The following is a 17,832-nucleotide window of genomic DNA, read 5'->3' as shown; positions in this document are numbered from 1 at the left end:
TCTTGTCGACTTGGATCCTCCTTTACAATCGCTCATTAGTGCTACCTTAGGTGGATCTGAATAAACACAAATATTATTACAAACTTATTTTTTCATTATGTCACTTGCCATACCATCCATAAGGTGGACATTGGACAAACTATAAAGTCTAGTCAGTGATCATCAACATAACCAGCAGATCTATTTTCTGTATAGTATTGATGATATATTATCTTAAAAATGCCCTATTTTCAAGTACATATTGACTCTGGTACTACGTAGTCTTGCTTGCCTTTTGCCAGACTATCTCCATTTGGCACTGTGCCAGGCAGGGCAAGGGAGAATCTGTCTCCTCTTACTCTCGCTCTGGTATAGCCATCCACCGAAAGTACCAAGTAGTGCCTGCTTTATTGCACAATACAAATCTTTGTCAAAACTTGCCATTTTCAGCATGTAGGTTGCTAGCTTGCTAGCTAGCATTGTTGTTGTTTTTCACAGTGGCAGAGGCATTTGAGAGTGACACGCAGGGAGCAGGGAGCAGAGAGCGATTTCCCTTTGACTGAAATGGTCGGCACCAATGGCAGAGCATATCCCAGCCTGCTTCCAGTGAGTCAGACTACTAGGTACTACAGTACCTGTTATACTGTATGAAATATCAGCTCTTGCCAATCAGTAACTCTTTTTTCACAAAAGGTGTGTAGCCCTAAGTGGGTTTACCCTCTACTACATTCCTATACTGATGTAAATCATCAGTTTATTGTGGTTCTCAACATGGGGTCCATGGACCACCAGTGGTCTCCTGAGGCGGTTCCAGGGGGTCCCCAGCAAATTGGTTAAACTGGTTAAACTTCACCATTAGGCCCATTTCATTTACAAGAAGTTAACACAATTAGAGAATGTAGAATACTGACTGTTTTTTTTTTACATAGTTTCTCTGTTATCTCGCTACCTACAATATATATAGCCTTGTAATTCTGGACAAATCATAGGCCGATATAACAATAAAAACATATTCTCAGATTTTGGTCTGAGAATCTCAATGGGGACTGTGGGGAACAGTGGCTCTGATGTCGTCTACGTTATTGGTCCTGATAGGAAAAAGGTTAAGCATCACTGATTTATTACCATGATATGGGTAAGGCAACTACGACTTCTCACCTTTATTTTCTTTCTTAGATGCAATCTGGTTGACAACAAACATTGTTACCAGGTCCATGCTACCAGAACTGCTGCCTGGAGGGGGGATCCCCAACTTTTTCAATTTCTGTTGCATCTTTCTCTTTGCAAAAAACTCCTGTGACAGAGCAAAACCATAATAATTACATTTGGTTTTGACAGCTAAGGCGTATGCAAATAGCTGTGTAGGCTAATGTTACTGTAACTGTCAGCTGTCATGACATGGAAATTAGTCGGCTGTCTCACCCTCTGCTTTTTGACATCATTCTTCATCATGAACCGGTTCCTGCAAATGAGTTATCACAAAACACAGTGAGTTAGCTAGCACAAGTTAACATCTCAGTTAAAACCAAAACAGCCCTGTAAGGCTGTTTCTATTTAGCGTTATTTCTCGGGCTTACCTTGAACCGCCAACCCAATTCATTTTCAAGGACTGTTAGCCTAACAAGAAGACACAATAAACTTCAGTTCAGCGAGGACACAGAGTTTCTATGGAAACAAACACCACACTAACAACGTTAGATAGGTTATAACGCCAGTAGTAGCCTCAACGCGTCTTCTTTGAGGCTAGTTCTTTAGCAGATTAGTTAGCTGTTGCCGAAAACTCTTCTACCCACGCGCCACTCAGACTTGTTTATAAACATTTTGCATCGATGAAGTTCCTGGCTCTGGCGACATATATCAGATATGATACATCCCTAAAGTCTATTTAATTCGGCGCTTATTACTGTGGTAGTGTGGTATAAAAGTAGTTGCAACCTTATCTTAAATCCATTTATCTCTGGGTACAGTGAGTAAGGTACAGTAGTACATACATGCTATTCTGCATACGTCCATCATCACAATGGTCCCTCACCCATGTCCCTCGCGCATACACAGCTCTGAACCTGCTCTGAACCAATCGGTTCTTTCCGGGGGCGTGACCAACGAAAAATGCGTGGCGTCAAGCTAGTAGAGACAGCCACAATAGAAACCGGACGTTAGGCGAGTTTGCCTTCATAATAAAAACATGAATGGTCTTTTTCATAGGCGCCGCCTCGGGAAGCTAATATCCATCTCATTATGATGTCATATTAACCAAAATGTTTATTTGAAATGCAGCACGTTCAGCGAGCTCAAGTGCAACTTTGTATGTCCATCATTCCTACATTTACACTGACAGAGATATCTGCCAGAGTTTTTATGTTGCTAACTAAACTAGTTTGGGCCCGTTTTTCACAGAACAAGTAGAAGAGGTTATGTAAACTAATACTAATAGACTTGCAGAAAGGAGATTGAATGGGAGTGGCAGCAATTAAAAAAAGAAACTACATAAAAAGATGAAAGAAACCATTCTCTTTCAGTAGGCAGTTCAAAATGACAAAACCGTAATAAACTACCAAAAGCATTACCCACATTATTTGATCTACTACCACGCTACTGCAAAATACAATAAAGGTTTGTGTACTCAAAAGGTGCAACCGGGGTGCAACTCATGTTCGCCAAAATAGTTTTTGTTTACGGACCGGAAGTCTTGCCTTTTATATTCTCCGTTACTTGACAGCAATAGGAAAACAGCACAGCAGGATGTAGCGGTACATTATGTATCTGTCTTTCCCCACATCAGATGACTACTCCTGTTTTAAACAATGCGGTGTCGGTTATCGGGATGGGAGTTGTAAGGATTATTAGCAGAGACGACTAACAGTTTGAAAAGATGTCCAGCATCATCGATGCGGCGTCCAAAGTGAGATGGGACCGCACGACTGCGGCGAAGCGAGCCGTGTTTCTTGCGGCTGCTGCCTACGGTGTGAAAACGCTGTACCCTATCATCTACAAGCAGATCAGCAAGAGGAAAGATTGCAGGGATAACCCCCGAGGTCCGAAAGCGGAAAACGGCTCTGCTTGTTCGGTAAAATCACTAGTGAGTGACGCGCCGAATGATCATAAGAAGATATCCCCGGGTGTAAATGCGGAATTTTTCAAGCAGATTCTTGAACTTGGGAGAATCCTCTTCCCCAAGCTGGTGTCCAGAGAGCTCGGTTTGCTCTCTTTGCACTCGGTGGCGCTTATATCCAGGACGTTTCTTTCTATTTACGTCGCCAGTTTGGATGGCAAGATTGTCAAAACGATTGTGGAGAAGAAACCGAGGACCTTCATCCTCCAGCTGGTCAAATGGCTCCTCATCGCCATACCGGCCACCTTCGTCAACAGCGCCATCCGCTACCTGGAGTGCAAGCTGGCGCTGGCCTTCCGCACCCGGCTAGTGAACCACGCGTACCGCACCTACTTCACAGACCAGACCTACTATAAGGTAGGCAGGCTTGGGAAGTAACTGATTACATGTAATCCAGTTACTGTCGACTCATCTGGATTAAAAAATGTAACTGTAATCCCTTAAAGTTACAGAAAGAATATGTAATCAAGATTACAGTTACATTGAGTAAAATTGGCATACTTAGCAGGATTACAATTTAAAATACATTTATTGTATATATTTTATTATTGTCTACTTTATGTATATGGTGCAAATAAATAAAACCTAAAAAGCCTAGAACCTTGGATCTCACACACACACACACACACACACACACACACACACACACACACACACACACACACACACACACACACACACACACACACACACACACACACACACACACACACACACACACACACACACACACCTACCTGATGGCTCTTATTAAAAAAGGACCGTCCGGCACTAGACTAATCTGAAGATGGAAAGTCTGAAATGAGTAATTAAAGAGCTGCTTTTTGGAAATATATCCTCCTGAGGAGCATGCCCCCGGACTCCAGTATTCAAGTGGAGGACATTTGTTCAAAAGTAATCCAAAAGTAATGGAAAGTAATCAGTTCCATTACTTTTATATTGTGATACTTTGATTACATTACCGATTACATTTTTTAAGGGTAATTAGTAATTGTATCGCATTACATTTTTAAAGTAACCCTCCCAACCCTGAAGGTAGGTACCGTAGGGCTGTGTATTGGCAAGAATCTGGCGATACGATACATATCCCGATACAGGGGTTCCGATTATTGTGATACTGTAAGCAAGGAAATGTTTTGCTTTTTTTAATCTACTTTTAGGAAAACGGTCAGTCACTATATATATATAGAGCCACCATTATGCATAAAATCTGAGTAAAAAGTTGTTACACTTGAAAAGCTAGAGATAACTCTGCTATCTGGTCTGTGGTTTAAACACACTAACACTTCAGCTTGTGAAGTGTTGCAAGAACACAAAATGAACCACCTATATGAATCTTTGCATGTCAATTATTAATTAAAAACAATTATTTCCAGAATCGATACAGTATCCCAAAACAGAATATTGTGATACTCAAGTGTATCAATATTTTCTTACTACCCTACTATAAGGTCAGCAACATGGACGGGAGGCTTGCCAACCCCGACCAGTCTCTCACCGAGGACGTGATGATGTTCTCCCAGTCCGTGGCCCATCTCTACTCCAACCTCACCAAGCCCATCCTGGACGTGGTGCTGACCGCCTACACGCTGATCCAGACCGCCCGCTCCAGGGGGGCCAACCCCTCAGGGTCGACTCTCCTGGCCGGGCTGGTGGTCTTCCTCACGGCCAAGGTCCTCCGGGCCTGTTCACCCAAATTTGGCAAGCTGGTGGCTGAGGAGGCCCACAGGAAAGGCTACCTGCGCTATGTGCACTCCAGGATTATTTCTAATGCGGAGGAAATAGCTTTCTACGGGGGGCACAAGGTATTAAGAGCGGGATGGCATATGCATATAAAATACAGAGTATGCATTGAGAGACATGCATTATACAGTGCTATAGACAGTCATATAAATACATAGGTGGGTAAACTACAATTTCCTTTTGCGGTCATCATAAAGCCAACAACCACCAGTGGAAATATAAATCATTAAATTATGTCAAGAGTCCTTATTCTCATATACAGTATATCAGTTCGTTAGATGTTACTCACTATGATGTATACTCAGAATTTTACGTCTCAGCCTAAACAAGTGGGTAAATTATTCTGGAAGTTAAAAAAAATAAGAAGTGCTGAGTAAACTGAATTTGTGTGGGTCGACCCTCCCCTCCACTGTACTTCCCTGGCTATAAACTATTCCCATTCCCACAACTTGAATCCTCTGATACCACAACATGACATATTGTATATTATCCCAAGTAACCACAAAGAGTAACAAAATTGTAACAGGATATAGCGTAGTGTTTAACCACAATGTAATTACCATGGAGAGTGGAGACTGGCTACATGGCAAATTTGCACAGTCAAATCAGTGGCAATGTATGACCGAGCCCTCCACTCTTTAGCTGAGATGATGAATGGGCTCATATTTGTTCAGTGTGACCCATCTCACACGATATTACATGATATTTACAAATAAAACATACATAAGGAATGAATATACTGCCATACTATACTGCTGCTGTACTATAACATACTCTCCCTGGCAGGTGGAGATGCGCCAGCTGCAGAAGTGCTACCGGGCTCTGGCCGAACAGATGAACCTGATCCTGTCCAAGCGTTTCTGGTACATCATGATTGAGCAGTTCCTCATGAAGTATGTTTGGAGCAGCTGTGGACTCATCATTGTGGCCGTGCCGATCATCACAGCCACCGGCTACGCTGACAACAGTAAGGAAACTGTCAGTTAGATCAGAAGTTCACAAACACTTTCATATCAAAGAGCCCCACATAAATCCACTTTGGGTTCGTAGCACACATAAATGGAGAATAATAGGCCCTAGGATAGACCCTTGTGGAACACCATATTTCAGATTTTGTGTTAGGTATTACCTAATACAAAAGAGATAATTATATTGAGAGGATGGTATTTTATACCAATTCAAAGTTGTGTCACTAAGCCCCCCATATTCCAGGCAATTAAGCAATACTACATTATAATCGGTCATGTCAAATGCTGTGCTAAGATTTAGGAGACTCAAGGTCCAGTCACCTTGATGGTAATTTATGCTTCCGCGTTGATCCTACACTGTAGAGGCTGCCACGGCAGATTGTGTGCAACTCTCCCAAAATGTAGCCTAACTATGCGTAGCACGACGCAAGACCTCTGAATAGCCCACCTTATATGTCTGTCTACCTGTATCAGGTTGAAGTGATTGCTAATATATTAATCTGTAAGACACAGATCTTCCGACAGGCGCTATCCCCTAATAGCGCTTGCGCATCTGTTTGCGCGTGCCTTAAGGCAGGGAAGATAGCAGTCCACCTTGCGCCGTTCGCCAGGTGTTATGCCGAGTTTTGCACCCCAGCGCCGGCAGCATCCCCACCTCACGGGAGCATATTGTAATGATTTATACAGAAATGTAACTGTTTAAAAAGTGATATAATTGTCTGGTAGATGTGACCTCCCTGATTTCTAAGTTTAAAAAGCCCCGAAATATGTTGGGGATGCAATTCTCGGCGGGCATGCGGAAACGTTGACGGCACCTGTCGCAGACGCAAATTAGAGCCATGCCAAAATCATCTGCGCCCCAAAATGCCTGCGCAAATGGGATTTGGGCAGTCTTAACTACCAGAATTATTCACAGGCATGGCCAGGCAATGCTGGGCATTAAGTCAATCAAAACCAATCAGATTCCCGTCTCACAATGGCTGTTTGCGCGAGGCATGCAATATGCTGTAATCCTCTCCATGCGTAATAGTGTACTCACTCGTGCGAGGACAGAGAGAGCTTATTGACAGATCGTCTGTGGTGCCAACGATCCTCCGGGCTATGAAGGTAAATAGCCTATGTCCATTGTCCAACACGTTTTCCCTCTTTGCGATGTGATAAAAGTTTCTCAGTGAGTTATAGTTGATTGCCTCACTGAATTATCTGCTAATACCCAATTTTAGCAGCATAATTTGATGTCTAGGCTGTGCGTAATGACATCTCGAAAAGGAATTCTAGATTACGGGTGCGCTCCCAGCGCAGGGAGGTATTTGCACATAAGAGGTCCTTTTCAAAGCTCTTAGCGCCCTTGTCTGCCCTCAATTTGCATTGCGCACGGCGTTAAACGAGCGCAAACGCTAAATTAGCGCTTTTGGGAAGATAGGGCCCCTCATCTCCGAAAATACGAGTTTCAGAAAATGTTAACCCCACTACTTCTTCTGTTATTACTTCTCTGTTAACAAAGAATGACACACTAGTGTGTACGCACAGAATCACAGATGCATATTCATACAGTAAATGCTGTAGCTCTGGCGGCAATTGATGCAGCAGTATAATTTACCATTTTATTAGCAGCAAGAAGGAGGTAGTAATCCTCAGGAGTGTGATCTCTATCCCAGTACCTTGGCTCAAAATGGCAATTTGGAGATATGCATCTGTTTTATCCCAAGGAGCCTCAGTTTGTTTCTTCACCTGGTTTTCTATGTGTTTCTGTCTGATACAACATCCATTATGTAATATACAAACCCTTGCCAATATCTGTATCTATATGTGTATACCTAAGCCATTTTTACTGCCATTTTAATTGTTGCCTGTTTCATTCTGTGGTGTAAGAAGCACGTCTCATTGTACAGATGGGGGCTCTTTGCATCTCCAAGTCAACAACTACTGCTTACTCTAACAAGAGTGGATAACCATGTGTGAAAACAGTATTTATCTCTCACACCTCCCCACGGGCATTTAAATTGGATAACAGAACTCTGTGGTTGAGTCCCATTTGTTTTGCTGATCAGGGCCTCAACATTACTGTCATTTCTGATGCTCAGACAACCACGGTATCTCCGTGCTAACACACACAGGCACACATGTAGAAATATGGTGTCAACAGGCAGAAAAGAAGCAGACTTTCATACACACAGCAGAAGCTGAATAGAACGTTTGAATCCATCTGAATCCCTTGCCTTGTGAACAGAGCTATGAGAGAATGATAGTAGGGATGCCAGTGGCGACTAATTTCCATGACGTTTAAACATACATTTTATTGCGACTAGTCGAATAGTCTATAAGTAAGAAAACACTAAGAAAACAGCCAAAACTGAGCTCCATTTAATCTATAAGGTTAAAACGTTGTCCAAAAAAATAGTATGTGTATTTAAGAGCCATTTGAAATGGCTCTTAATTACGTTTGTCATAATCGTCAATATTCACAACATCTTGCGCTTTTTATTAACATTGCACATAAGAAAACATCAACAACTCACCCCAGCGCCGTGGATTCAGGCTAAATAGTCCATTTAACTTTCGGAAGCCTTTGCATTCCACAAAGGTGAGTGGAAGAATCTTGTGCAGTCATGCATTGCCATATGAGCTAAGCTGCGTTATCTTGTGTGGCTAACGGGTTAGCTTGTCTGGCTAACGCGTGAATAGCAATGCCATAGCGCCCACAGGTCCTTGTGTCCACATGTCTGCTGAATGTCGGTCAAGTGCTTGTCTGGTTTGGTCACACAACCACTCAGGACAAGACTCGACTGGAAAGAGTAGTACGCCGAGCATCTCAAATCATTGGCTGTAGTCTCCCCTCACTTACATCACTCTTTTCCACAAGAATAATCAGGAAGGCTAAAAAAATCATAGCAGACAACTCTCATCTGGCACACTACCTCTTTAATCTCCTCCCATCAGGCAGGAGATACAGAAGCATCAAGAGCAAAACATCTGGCTTCAGAGATAGCACCTACCTCCTTGCCATTAGACATCTGAACTTGCACTGATTCATTGATTATGTCTGACCTATAGCACTTTAAACTGTATGCACTTCTGCTGAATACGATGCTGCTGGATACTGTTCCTGAATGTTATTTTTTCCTTGCGTTATTGTTTGTATATGGTGTGCTGCTGCACTGTCTTGTCTTTTTTGTCTGAGAGTGAACCAAGACAAATTCCTATCAACTTTGTTGACATGGCAACACATGGATTGAATCTTGAATTGAATCTTGAAGTGGTTAACGTTATATGCTAGTTTAACTGACACAGCCTACATACAACCATATTTTCATTTACTGGATCAAAATACTGCCAAACTGCGCCGGTCCATCTCCCTTCCGCTCCTTTCACTACGTTAACAGCCAATGCTCCACTCCCATTAACACATCTGGTTTGTTTACATCCGGGCATTAGAGGAGGGGAGCTACAGACAGTAGTGGCTGGTGGCTGGTAAAGACCCAATAGCTCCCGCCCGCATTGTTTATTATTATGATAATTTTATTATTTGTTTAAACGACTAGTATTTCTCGTGCCGACTAGTGAGGGAGTAGGCGTTTAAACGTTTAACCGACTAGTCATCGGCATCCCTATATGATACAACCATATTTTCATTTACTTGATCAAAATACTGCCAAACTGCGCTGGTTTTGTGAGATGCCATCTCTCTTCGGCTCCTTTCCACTAGGTTACAGCCAATGCTCCACACATGCCTGGTTTGTTTACATCCGGGCATTAGAGCTTAGTGGAGGGGGGCTACAGTATTGGCTGGTAAAGACGCAACAGCTTCCGCCCGCATTGTTTATTATTATGATAATTTAATCATTCGTTTAAACGACTAGTATGTCTCGTGCCGAGTAGTGAGGGAGTGGGCGTTTAAACGTTTACCCGACTAGTCGGCGGCATTCCTACTTGATAGCAACTCGGAGCAGATTTGGAGCATTTCCGTCACAAAGGCAATGGCAGCGGTATCACTATCCTATGTAAACCAGTGTTATCTCTCTCTCTCTTTCTGTCTCTCTCTCTTCTCCAGAAACAGCGGACGGTCAGCCGCAGGTGATGGTGAGCGAGAGGACGGAGGCTTTCACCACCGCCCGGAACCTTTTGGCCTCGGCGGCCGATGCCATCGAGAGGATCATGTCCTCCTACAAAGAGGTGAGGACCGTGCATGTTAAACCTTACCCTTAGTCGGGCTGCACAGTTGAACCACAATCTGGGAATCTCTGGGAGATAGCTGCTCTTAGATGGTCTAACATTAACAGACAGCATAGTCATATTGTCAACAACAAATTTTAGCAATCTTGAATTAAATGTTGTTGAGTAACGTTGTTATTCCCAAAATTTGCTTGATAGTTATAGTTAGCGAGATGCTAACATTAGCGATGCTAATTAGATGCTAAGAGATTGTAACGGCACAGGCGAGGCTGGTTTCGAACCCAAGGTCTCCAATTTACAAGCCCAACACGTTAACCATCCGACCAAAGGGGCAATCCCCCTTGGCCAAAGACCAACGTGCTCGCTTTATCCACCCAGACCCAGGATCGCTACACTACCTCGACCTGTGGGAAGCGCAGCCCCTGCACTTCAACGTCTCTGCGCTCCCTCATGCTCCCGGGCCTACGCCTCCGATGACTGCGCGGCCATCCCAACATCCCACTTCTGACACCAATGTAACGGCACAGGCGAGGCTGGTTTCAACCCGAGGTCTCCAACTTACAAGCCCAACACGTTAACCATCCGACCAAAGGGATTGTCCCTTTGGTCGAATCCCTTTGGTCGGATGGTTAACGTGTTGGGCTTGTAAGTTGGAGACCTTGGGTTCGAAACCAGCCTCGCCTGTGGCGTTACAATATCATTGTAATGCCAGCCAGCCTAACATTAGCCAGAACTCATGTCTGTGAAGCCGTAGCTTTGTCTCCCGCGTACAAAACCACCATCTGACAGATTTTCATTCCATCTGTGTGTGACTCGGAGTCCGGTACGAGTGAGTCTGGCCGATCTGGATGGTTGGCTGCAGACGGTCCTGTGTTCCACTAGCGATATGAACGATACGACTTCCAGTCGGATTTTCAAAGTAAACCGATTATGCACAAGTCTAAAGCGCTCAGAAGTAAATGAAAACATTTTATTTTTGTATTTCCCTGTCTTTGTGTGTGTGAATGATGAGGGGGGATAGAATGACAGCACACTGTGGCACGAGAGAGAGAGAAAGACGCTACAAATTCCAAGGTGCACTGGTGCGTGTTATGAAAATATTTAGGCGCACTGGCAGATTTTAAGGTGGGAAAATATATGTAAATAGGTGCCCTCTGGAGCCCTGGCCTGCATTTGTATGTTCCAACAATGACAAAAAGCTTTACTGTCAGCCTGCAACAGCTTTCAGCCAGGCGGTGAATGTAGGGTCGCTTTCCCATTCAGTCCTGTACGTTTGTTCAATGCCTACTTTTTAGCTGTTCAGACGGCTCTGCCCTCTTCTTCGCTCCTTCCGTGCCTCTTCCTCGTTCTGGTGAGCCAACCAATCATGAATCAGGTTCACATCACATGACTCACATTCAGTGCCCACCCAATCAGAAGCTAGAATCGCTACTGGTATTTTCTGTGCAATTTTTCCATTGGTTGGTGGGTAAAAAGAAACATATTTTCCCAACTTTTGATTGGCTGGGCAAGACTCATGTCTGGGTGGGCTTGGGCTTAGCCCACCCCTGCCCATAGCTGGAATTGGCCTCCTGTGTAAGGATTTATGAGTGGGTCAATGGGTTGGTTAGTGTTTGGGTGGGTGGATGAGTGAACAGATAGATGGATGGATGGATGGATAGATGGATAGATGGATGGATGGATGGATAGATGGATGGATGGATGGATAGATAGATGTGGAGTTGCAGATTGAATAGAGGGTAGATATGTTCATCTCTCATCTTTCTCTCATGTGAAACCTATCATCACCATGCATGCGCAGGAATTTAGTGTCGAGATTGCACAAAAATACAGAAACAAATAGCTGAATGAATGGGCTTGTTCATTGAGGCCCATATCCTTGATCTCGCGTTGCATTTTAATCCCCCCAACATAGCAAGGCCCATTCATGCATTTTCTCTTTAGCTGCTATGCATTTTGAGGTGTTTAAGAGGATTTGGCTTTGGCTGCAACCCCCCCTTCCCCTGCTGTAATGCAGTGGAGCTGGTTTGTATGTGTAGTGTGTACTTGTGATCATGCCCATGCATGCTTTGGGATGATGATGTGGTTCCTTTTATCCAGGCAGTACTTGGTAACATGTACTTTAGCAAGGGGCAGGTGAAACTGCGTAGTCTGTCTGTCTATGACTGTCAATGAAAATCTGCACACAATGTGCTGTTCCTTGTGGGGAAGAAAAGGAATTGAAACCTTTTTTTATGGAGCAGAAGTTGATGTCTGCTTCCTTGCACATGACTCACTCACTTCTCCTGAAAAACCTCACTTTACCTCACCATTATCTAGCCTCCACTCATGCCATGTCATATAGGGATGAAACGATTACCAGTGTAATGATCAACCGTGATAAGATTCCTGACTGTTAGTAGTACCGTTTCAAATTTTAATTATCAATAAAACTGTGTTACCATGATTACCATGCCATGATCTTTGAAAAACAATACTGTCCTTCATCAACCAAAGTTAGCAACAGTCTCCCAGACACAGGCGTGCGCGTGTGTCTGGGTGTATCAGTACTTTTGGAACATTTTCAGCAAATTCTAACAACTCGCCCACTGAGCGGCCTCGCTAGCCCGCCCTGCAGCTCGCCCGTCCACAGACACCTTGGCCGCTATGTGGCCTCGCCTACAGCTCGACTGCTGCCTGGCCTCGTCTGCTCTATTGGCATGCGCAGCGCACATTTGCTCAACTTTGCATCACTGATGACATCACAATTGCTCAAGTGACCATCACTGATCACATCATGGAGTGCTCGAGTGATGTGATCAGCAATTGCTCAACTTCGCCCTCGCCCGCAGCTCGGCTGCTACGTGGCCTCGTCTGCTCTATTGGCACGCACAATTGTTCAACTTCGCATCATCGAGTGCTTGAGTGACATCACTGATGATGTAACAGACATTGTGATATCATCACTGACATCACAACTACAGTGACATCACAATGTGGGACAAAAATGTAATGTTCATACTGTTTCATCTCTAATGTCAACACGCAGTGACTGACACAGCAGACAGCACAAACACTTGACTCCATTGATAGTCATTGATTGATGCTTCAACGAGAGCAGTTCAAACTCCTGTGGAACTATAGAAAAAAATTAACCAGTCCCAATTTGTCACAAAACAAGGAAATCAAAGGGAGTACATTACTTGATGGTACATTTTTGGCACAGCAGATCGTTCCGGCTTTTATTTTGTTGCTGTGATTCTCTACCACAAAATATTTCCCTGAGGGGATGTGAATTGTAGCCTGCTTTCAGCCACAAGCTCTGATCAGTGTGTGTGTGTGTGTGTGTGTGTGTGTGTGTGTTGAGTACAGTAGCAAGCCTCTGCTTGCAGGGTCAGGTGATTGTGTGTGTGTATCTGTGTGTGTGTGTGTGTATCTGTGTGTAGCAACTGTACTAAACAGGCAGCAGGGATGGAGAACATTCCTAAAGAGCGGGACATACTGTACTCCAGGCGCGCTCCCAAACGCGAGGGCCGCGCAGCCAATATGACGTCATCGCGGTGGGGGCGAGACCTCCGCAGCCGTAAGCGCATGTCGCCAGATTTTTCTAGCAGCGCACTGCTTTGCAGGGAGAGACAGGAAGAGAAATGAAAGGAAGAAGTAAATACACTCACTGTACATGTTCTGACCACATTTCTTCACCCATGTGGTAAACTTTGATTTACCCCCCCCCCCCCCCCAATTTATTTATCCTGGTTGCTGCTCCACCCTCTGCTGATCTGGGGAGAGCCGAAACTGGCTCCATGCTTCCTCCGAGACATGGGCAGTAGCCAGCCGCTTCTTTTCACCTGACAGGGGAAGCTTCACCGGTAGGACATAGCACGTGGCAGGATCATGCTATTCCAACGAGTTCCCCTCCCTCCGAACAGGCGCCCCTAACGACCAGAGGAGGCACCACTTCAGCGACCAGGATATTGCATGTTTTGGTGTGGGGTTCCTATATGAAGGAACCCCCCAGGGGGCACGGGGAGAACATGCAAACTCCACACAGAAAGGCCCTTTTGACGAACTTTGATTTCTAAATGTTCGTTTTTAATCATTTCAAGTAATGTGCTGTGTTGAGACAGAGATCTAGGCCTATTTACATTCAATAAAAACAAGATTGGTGATTCCATTCATGTGCTGATACGATCACATTACATGTCATCCTTCCTGGCTGAGGATGTCATGTTCCAGATCAGGGGGGCCTAAGGCTGCTTTCTCAATGGGAACGATTGCTTCCGTTCTGTTCTGCACCCGGGAACGATTGCCTCCCCTCTCCCCCGCTGGTCAGCTTTCACATTTAACATTTCTTCTGCGCTCGGAAACGGAACAAGTGTTCCATGCCCGGCCAGGCACGCCAAAGCGCTCCCCAGACCACCGTTTCAAGTGGATCCTGTCACGGTTCCCTGTTGCGCGCCCGGGCGCGGAACGGAACGGTTCGCAACGTTCACACTCGTCAAATGTTTACGAAACTGGGGTCAATTTGGGGACAAGTGTGCTCGGGAACGGTACCGGGGCGCCAGTGAGACACCACCCTAACTCACGAGGGGGTCCCCACGGGTCCGCTAATCTTCTTCTCTATATACATTTGGCAATGTGGACTCTGTCTGGCCTCTGTTTCAAAGAAGTTTGTCTGGCCACAGCTATGCGGTTTTACGTGCGATCGGGCTGAAACTTTCAGGGGGGGGAAAGAGCACCCATGCGGGTGACCTGACGAAGCCTGATTTTTTAATTAGTTCAGTGATGATGCCACTGATGATGTCATCAGTGTTGTCAGTGATGATGTCATCGGTGATGATGTCCTCACTGTGACAAAATGTCGATATTCAACTTATCAATTAAACTCCTGTCTAGGGATATATTATCACCATCGACCGTAACATGAATTGACAAAGATTACATGAAGAGTAGGCTGTTGACTGTTGAAACGTAGCTGAATTACCTGTTCATGGTGCAGGATGACTTGGCACCATATCTAGTAGTTAGCTCCTTCTCCAGGGCGGCTGGTAGCTCGGGCCCTCTCAACACGGCCAGCTCTGTCGTCTGTGAGATGTGAGAGCTGTCCAAGCCGACTAAAACATAAATGGTGTAGAAAGTGTCCACCTAGTTTCTAGCTCATCTGATCTCCTTGTATCACTGTCCTCCATGTGTGATTCACTGTCCTGCTCACACTCTCCTTCCTCTTCTTCTTCTTCTTTTTGATTTCCGGCAGTGTAGACGCTACTCGGCGTATTACTGCCCTCCACAGGTCAATTGGAATTTGATGTCTTCTTTATATTTCTTCTTCCCAAAATGCTCCCATTCATAAATATTGTCCATACTAACACTCGGACGTACTTGTCTGAGTTTGCGCAAATGCGTCCCTCAGTATTTTATCAATATCTGTTCCCGATACATCCACCACATCCAGGAACCTCTTTGCAGCATCCACCACCATTTCAGTCCTCTCAGTCTTCCCAGTTATAGTAGCAGCACAGTTCAACACCATAGCAATAAAGGCCAGGAATCTCTTCTTATCCATGCAGATAACATTACTCTGATTCGATCTGTCCACTTCCTTTCTCGGTTCCTTTTGTACCCTCACGCTGTCCTCATTTCTTTCCACCCTCTCACGTTTCCTCTCCACACTTTTGACAGCCTCAGCATATGATAACCCTTTCTTTTCTCTGACTTTACTCACTATTCCTTCTCGGATTCTTTTTGGGCACTGTGCTGATCCTGTATAGTGCTTTCCCTCACAATGCACACATTTCACCTGCTGTTCACACTCATTATATCTCTCCTCACAATCTTCCTTCCCACACCGATAACACCTTTTATCTCCTCTACACACCACAGCTAAATGACCATATTCTTGACAACTGAAACATCTGAGTGGCGCCCTTTCATAGGGCCTCACCCTGTAGCTCACACTGTCCAGGAACACTTTGCGGAAGCCCTTCTGTAAAAGTCAAACAAACAGATAAACTATCCTCTTTCTTACCTTCTACAAATCTAGACAGTCTTCTGGCCTCATACACACACTCTACCTGTTCCTCAAATGACTCCACCTCCACATCAAGCGGCACACCACTTACTACTCCTTTCTTCATCGGCTCTTTCCTTAGCTTAAAGCACTCGACCCTACAATGCGTATACGTACCATTACCCTCAAACTCAATCTCAATATTACCTATCTCAATTACTTTCATTCCCTGATCCTGTGACACACACTCTATTACTACCAACCCACTTCTAGTTACCCTTATCGCTTTTACCGCACCAACTTTCCTTTTCATACACTTTCCCAACTCATGCAGGTTACTGAAAATTCCATCCACCTTTGCCGTCGCTCTCATTCCTACAAGAAATGAATCCTCACTCCCTTTCCTCACTTTCTTGACTTCCTGATATCCACCGTCACTTGAGTTACCACTTGATACATGATTACGCTTATTTTCAAGACCCCTTGTATCTTCATCATCACTTTCTAATTCACTCGCACTCTCAAACGCCATTGCCTCCGCCATTTTTCTTCAAAAAACTGGCTTCGTCTTCCAGTGGGAAGGTCCTCTCCTTCCTCTCCAAACTGGGAACTACTCCTTCAGGAGGCAACAGGCCTCTTAAAGGGACAGGAACATATGTCCAGCAAAGAATTCAGCATTATTCAACAACCAAACCAGCCAGAAACACACAGATCTGAGGCTCACGAGAGAGACTGAGGGAGAGAGAGACTGAGGGAGAGGGAGAGACTGAATCTTAATTTATACTTATTATAAAGTGTCGCTCAGCACATGGTCGCAGACAAAAAATAAAGTGTCGCTGAGTCGCTCATGGTGTTGTATTTATACTTCAGTGAATGTTCGCCTCGGTTCAACGGTCACGTGACACTCGAACGCTAGACAGCCAAGGCAAGAGAGGGAACGCACAGTGAAACCACCTCGGAGCCAAGATGTAACGTACTTGGCTGCAGTCGCATATAAACGACACACAACCACACAACTCACCTCCTCTCTCTCTGGGAAATTGGTCACGGTGTTCTTTGTGATTTTCACGCAGTCATACATCAAGGACAGGCTGATAAAAATAGCGGGGACACGTTCATTCATTTCAATCCAGCGAAAATTAAAACAAGGAAGTCAAGCGCGTGCCGTCTATATAGCCAATCAGACTTGCGCGATACTATGACGTAGTCAGCAACACTAGATATTTCACTAGGTAGCAGACACTGCTCGCCGACACTTGAAAGTGTCGACTCAAGTCCTCATTTCTGTCGGCGACCGTTTCAAAAGTGTCGGCAGACAAAGCATAAATTGGGCTTAAGGGAGAGAGAGAGAGGGGGAGAGAGACTGAGGGAGAGAGACATTGCAGTGGTCGCTTTTTCTTTCCAGCACCCGGGGACCAACTTCGGATGTTGTCATCACTGGTCGGATGACCATCTTCTGCATGTTTTTAGTGGGGGGTTATCTACGGAGGAACCCCCTGGGGAGCACGGGGAGAACATGCAAACTCCACACAGGAAGGCCCTTTCGACGAGATAGCCCACCCGGGCAGTAGGCACTGAAGATATGGGGGGGCACAACTCCAGGCGAGAATCGAACTCAGGACCTTCTAGCTGTGAGGCGACAGCGCTACCGACTGCGCCACCATACCCCCATATATATATATATATATATATATATATATATATATATATATATATAAATAAATATATAATTTATTTATTCATTGCTACTGTGCTGTCTTTAAATTAAAGTTTACTAGTTTAAGTAATTTTTTTTTAGTTTGTGAGTGATTTGTAGGTTCGGGAAACTCAGAAAACGACGTTGCGCAATCTTTGGTCGCTGAGAAATCTTT

At 44.6% G+C, this 17,832-nt stretch overlaps 1 protein-coding gene across 1 annotated transcript in view; it reads left to right on the top strand.

Annotated features, from left to right (window-relative positions):
• Positions 1 to 2,822: 2,822 nt before the first annotated feature.
• Positions 2,823 to 17,832, top strand: part of abcd2 (ATP-binding cassette, sub-family D (ALD), member 2) — a 48,995-nt gene continuing 33,985 nt past the window's right edge. The window contains exons 1-4 of the mRNA XM_083656517.1: positions 2,823 to 3,448; positions 4,543 to 4,896; positions 5,621 to 5,801; positions 9,854 to 9,975. Of these exons, the coding sequence (XP_083512643.1) occupies positions 2,852 to 3,448; positions 4,543 to 4,896; positions 5,621 to 5,801; positions 9,854 to 9,975 (1,254 nt within the window). The 5' untranslated portion in view covers positions 2,823 to 2,851. The remainder of the gene's footprint in view (positions 3,449 to 4,542; positions 4,897 to 5,620; positions 5,802 to 9,853; positions 9,976 to 17,832) is intronic.

Source organism: Poromitra crassiceps (assembly GCF_964638095.1).
Source record: "Poromitra crassiceps genome assembly, chromosome: 2".
In the NCBI taxonomy this organism is placed as follows: Eukaryota; Metazoa; Chordata; class Actinopteri; order Beryciformes; family Melamphaidae; genus Poromitra; species Poromitra crassiceps.
This window is presented reverse-complemented; position numbering and strand designations above follow the sequence as displayed.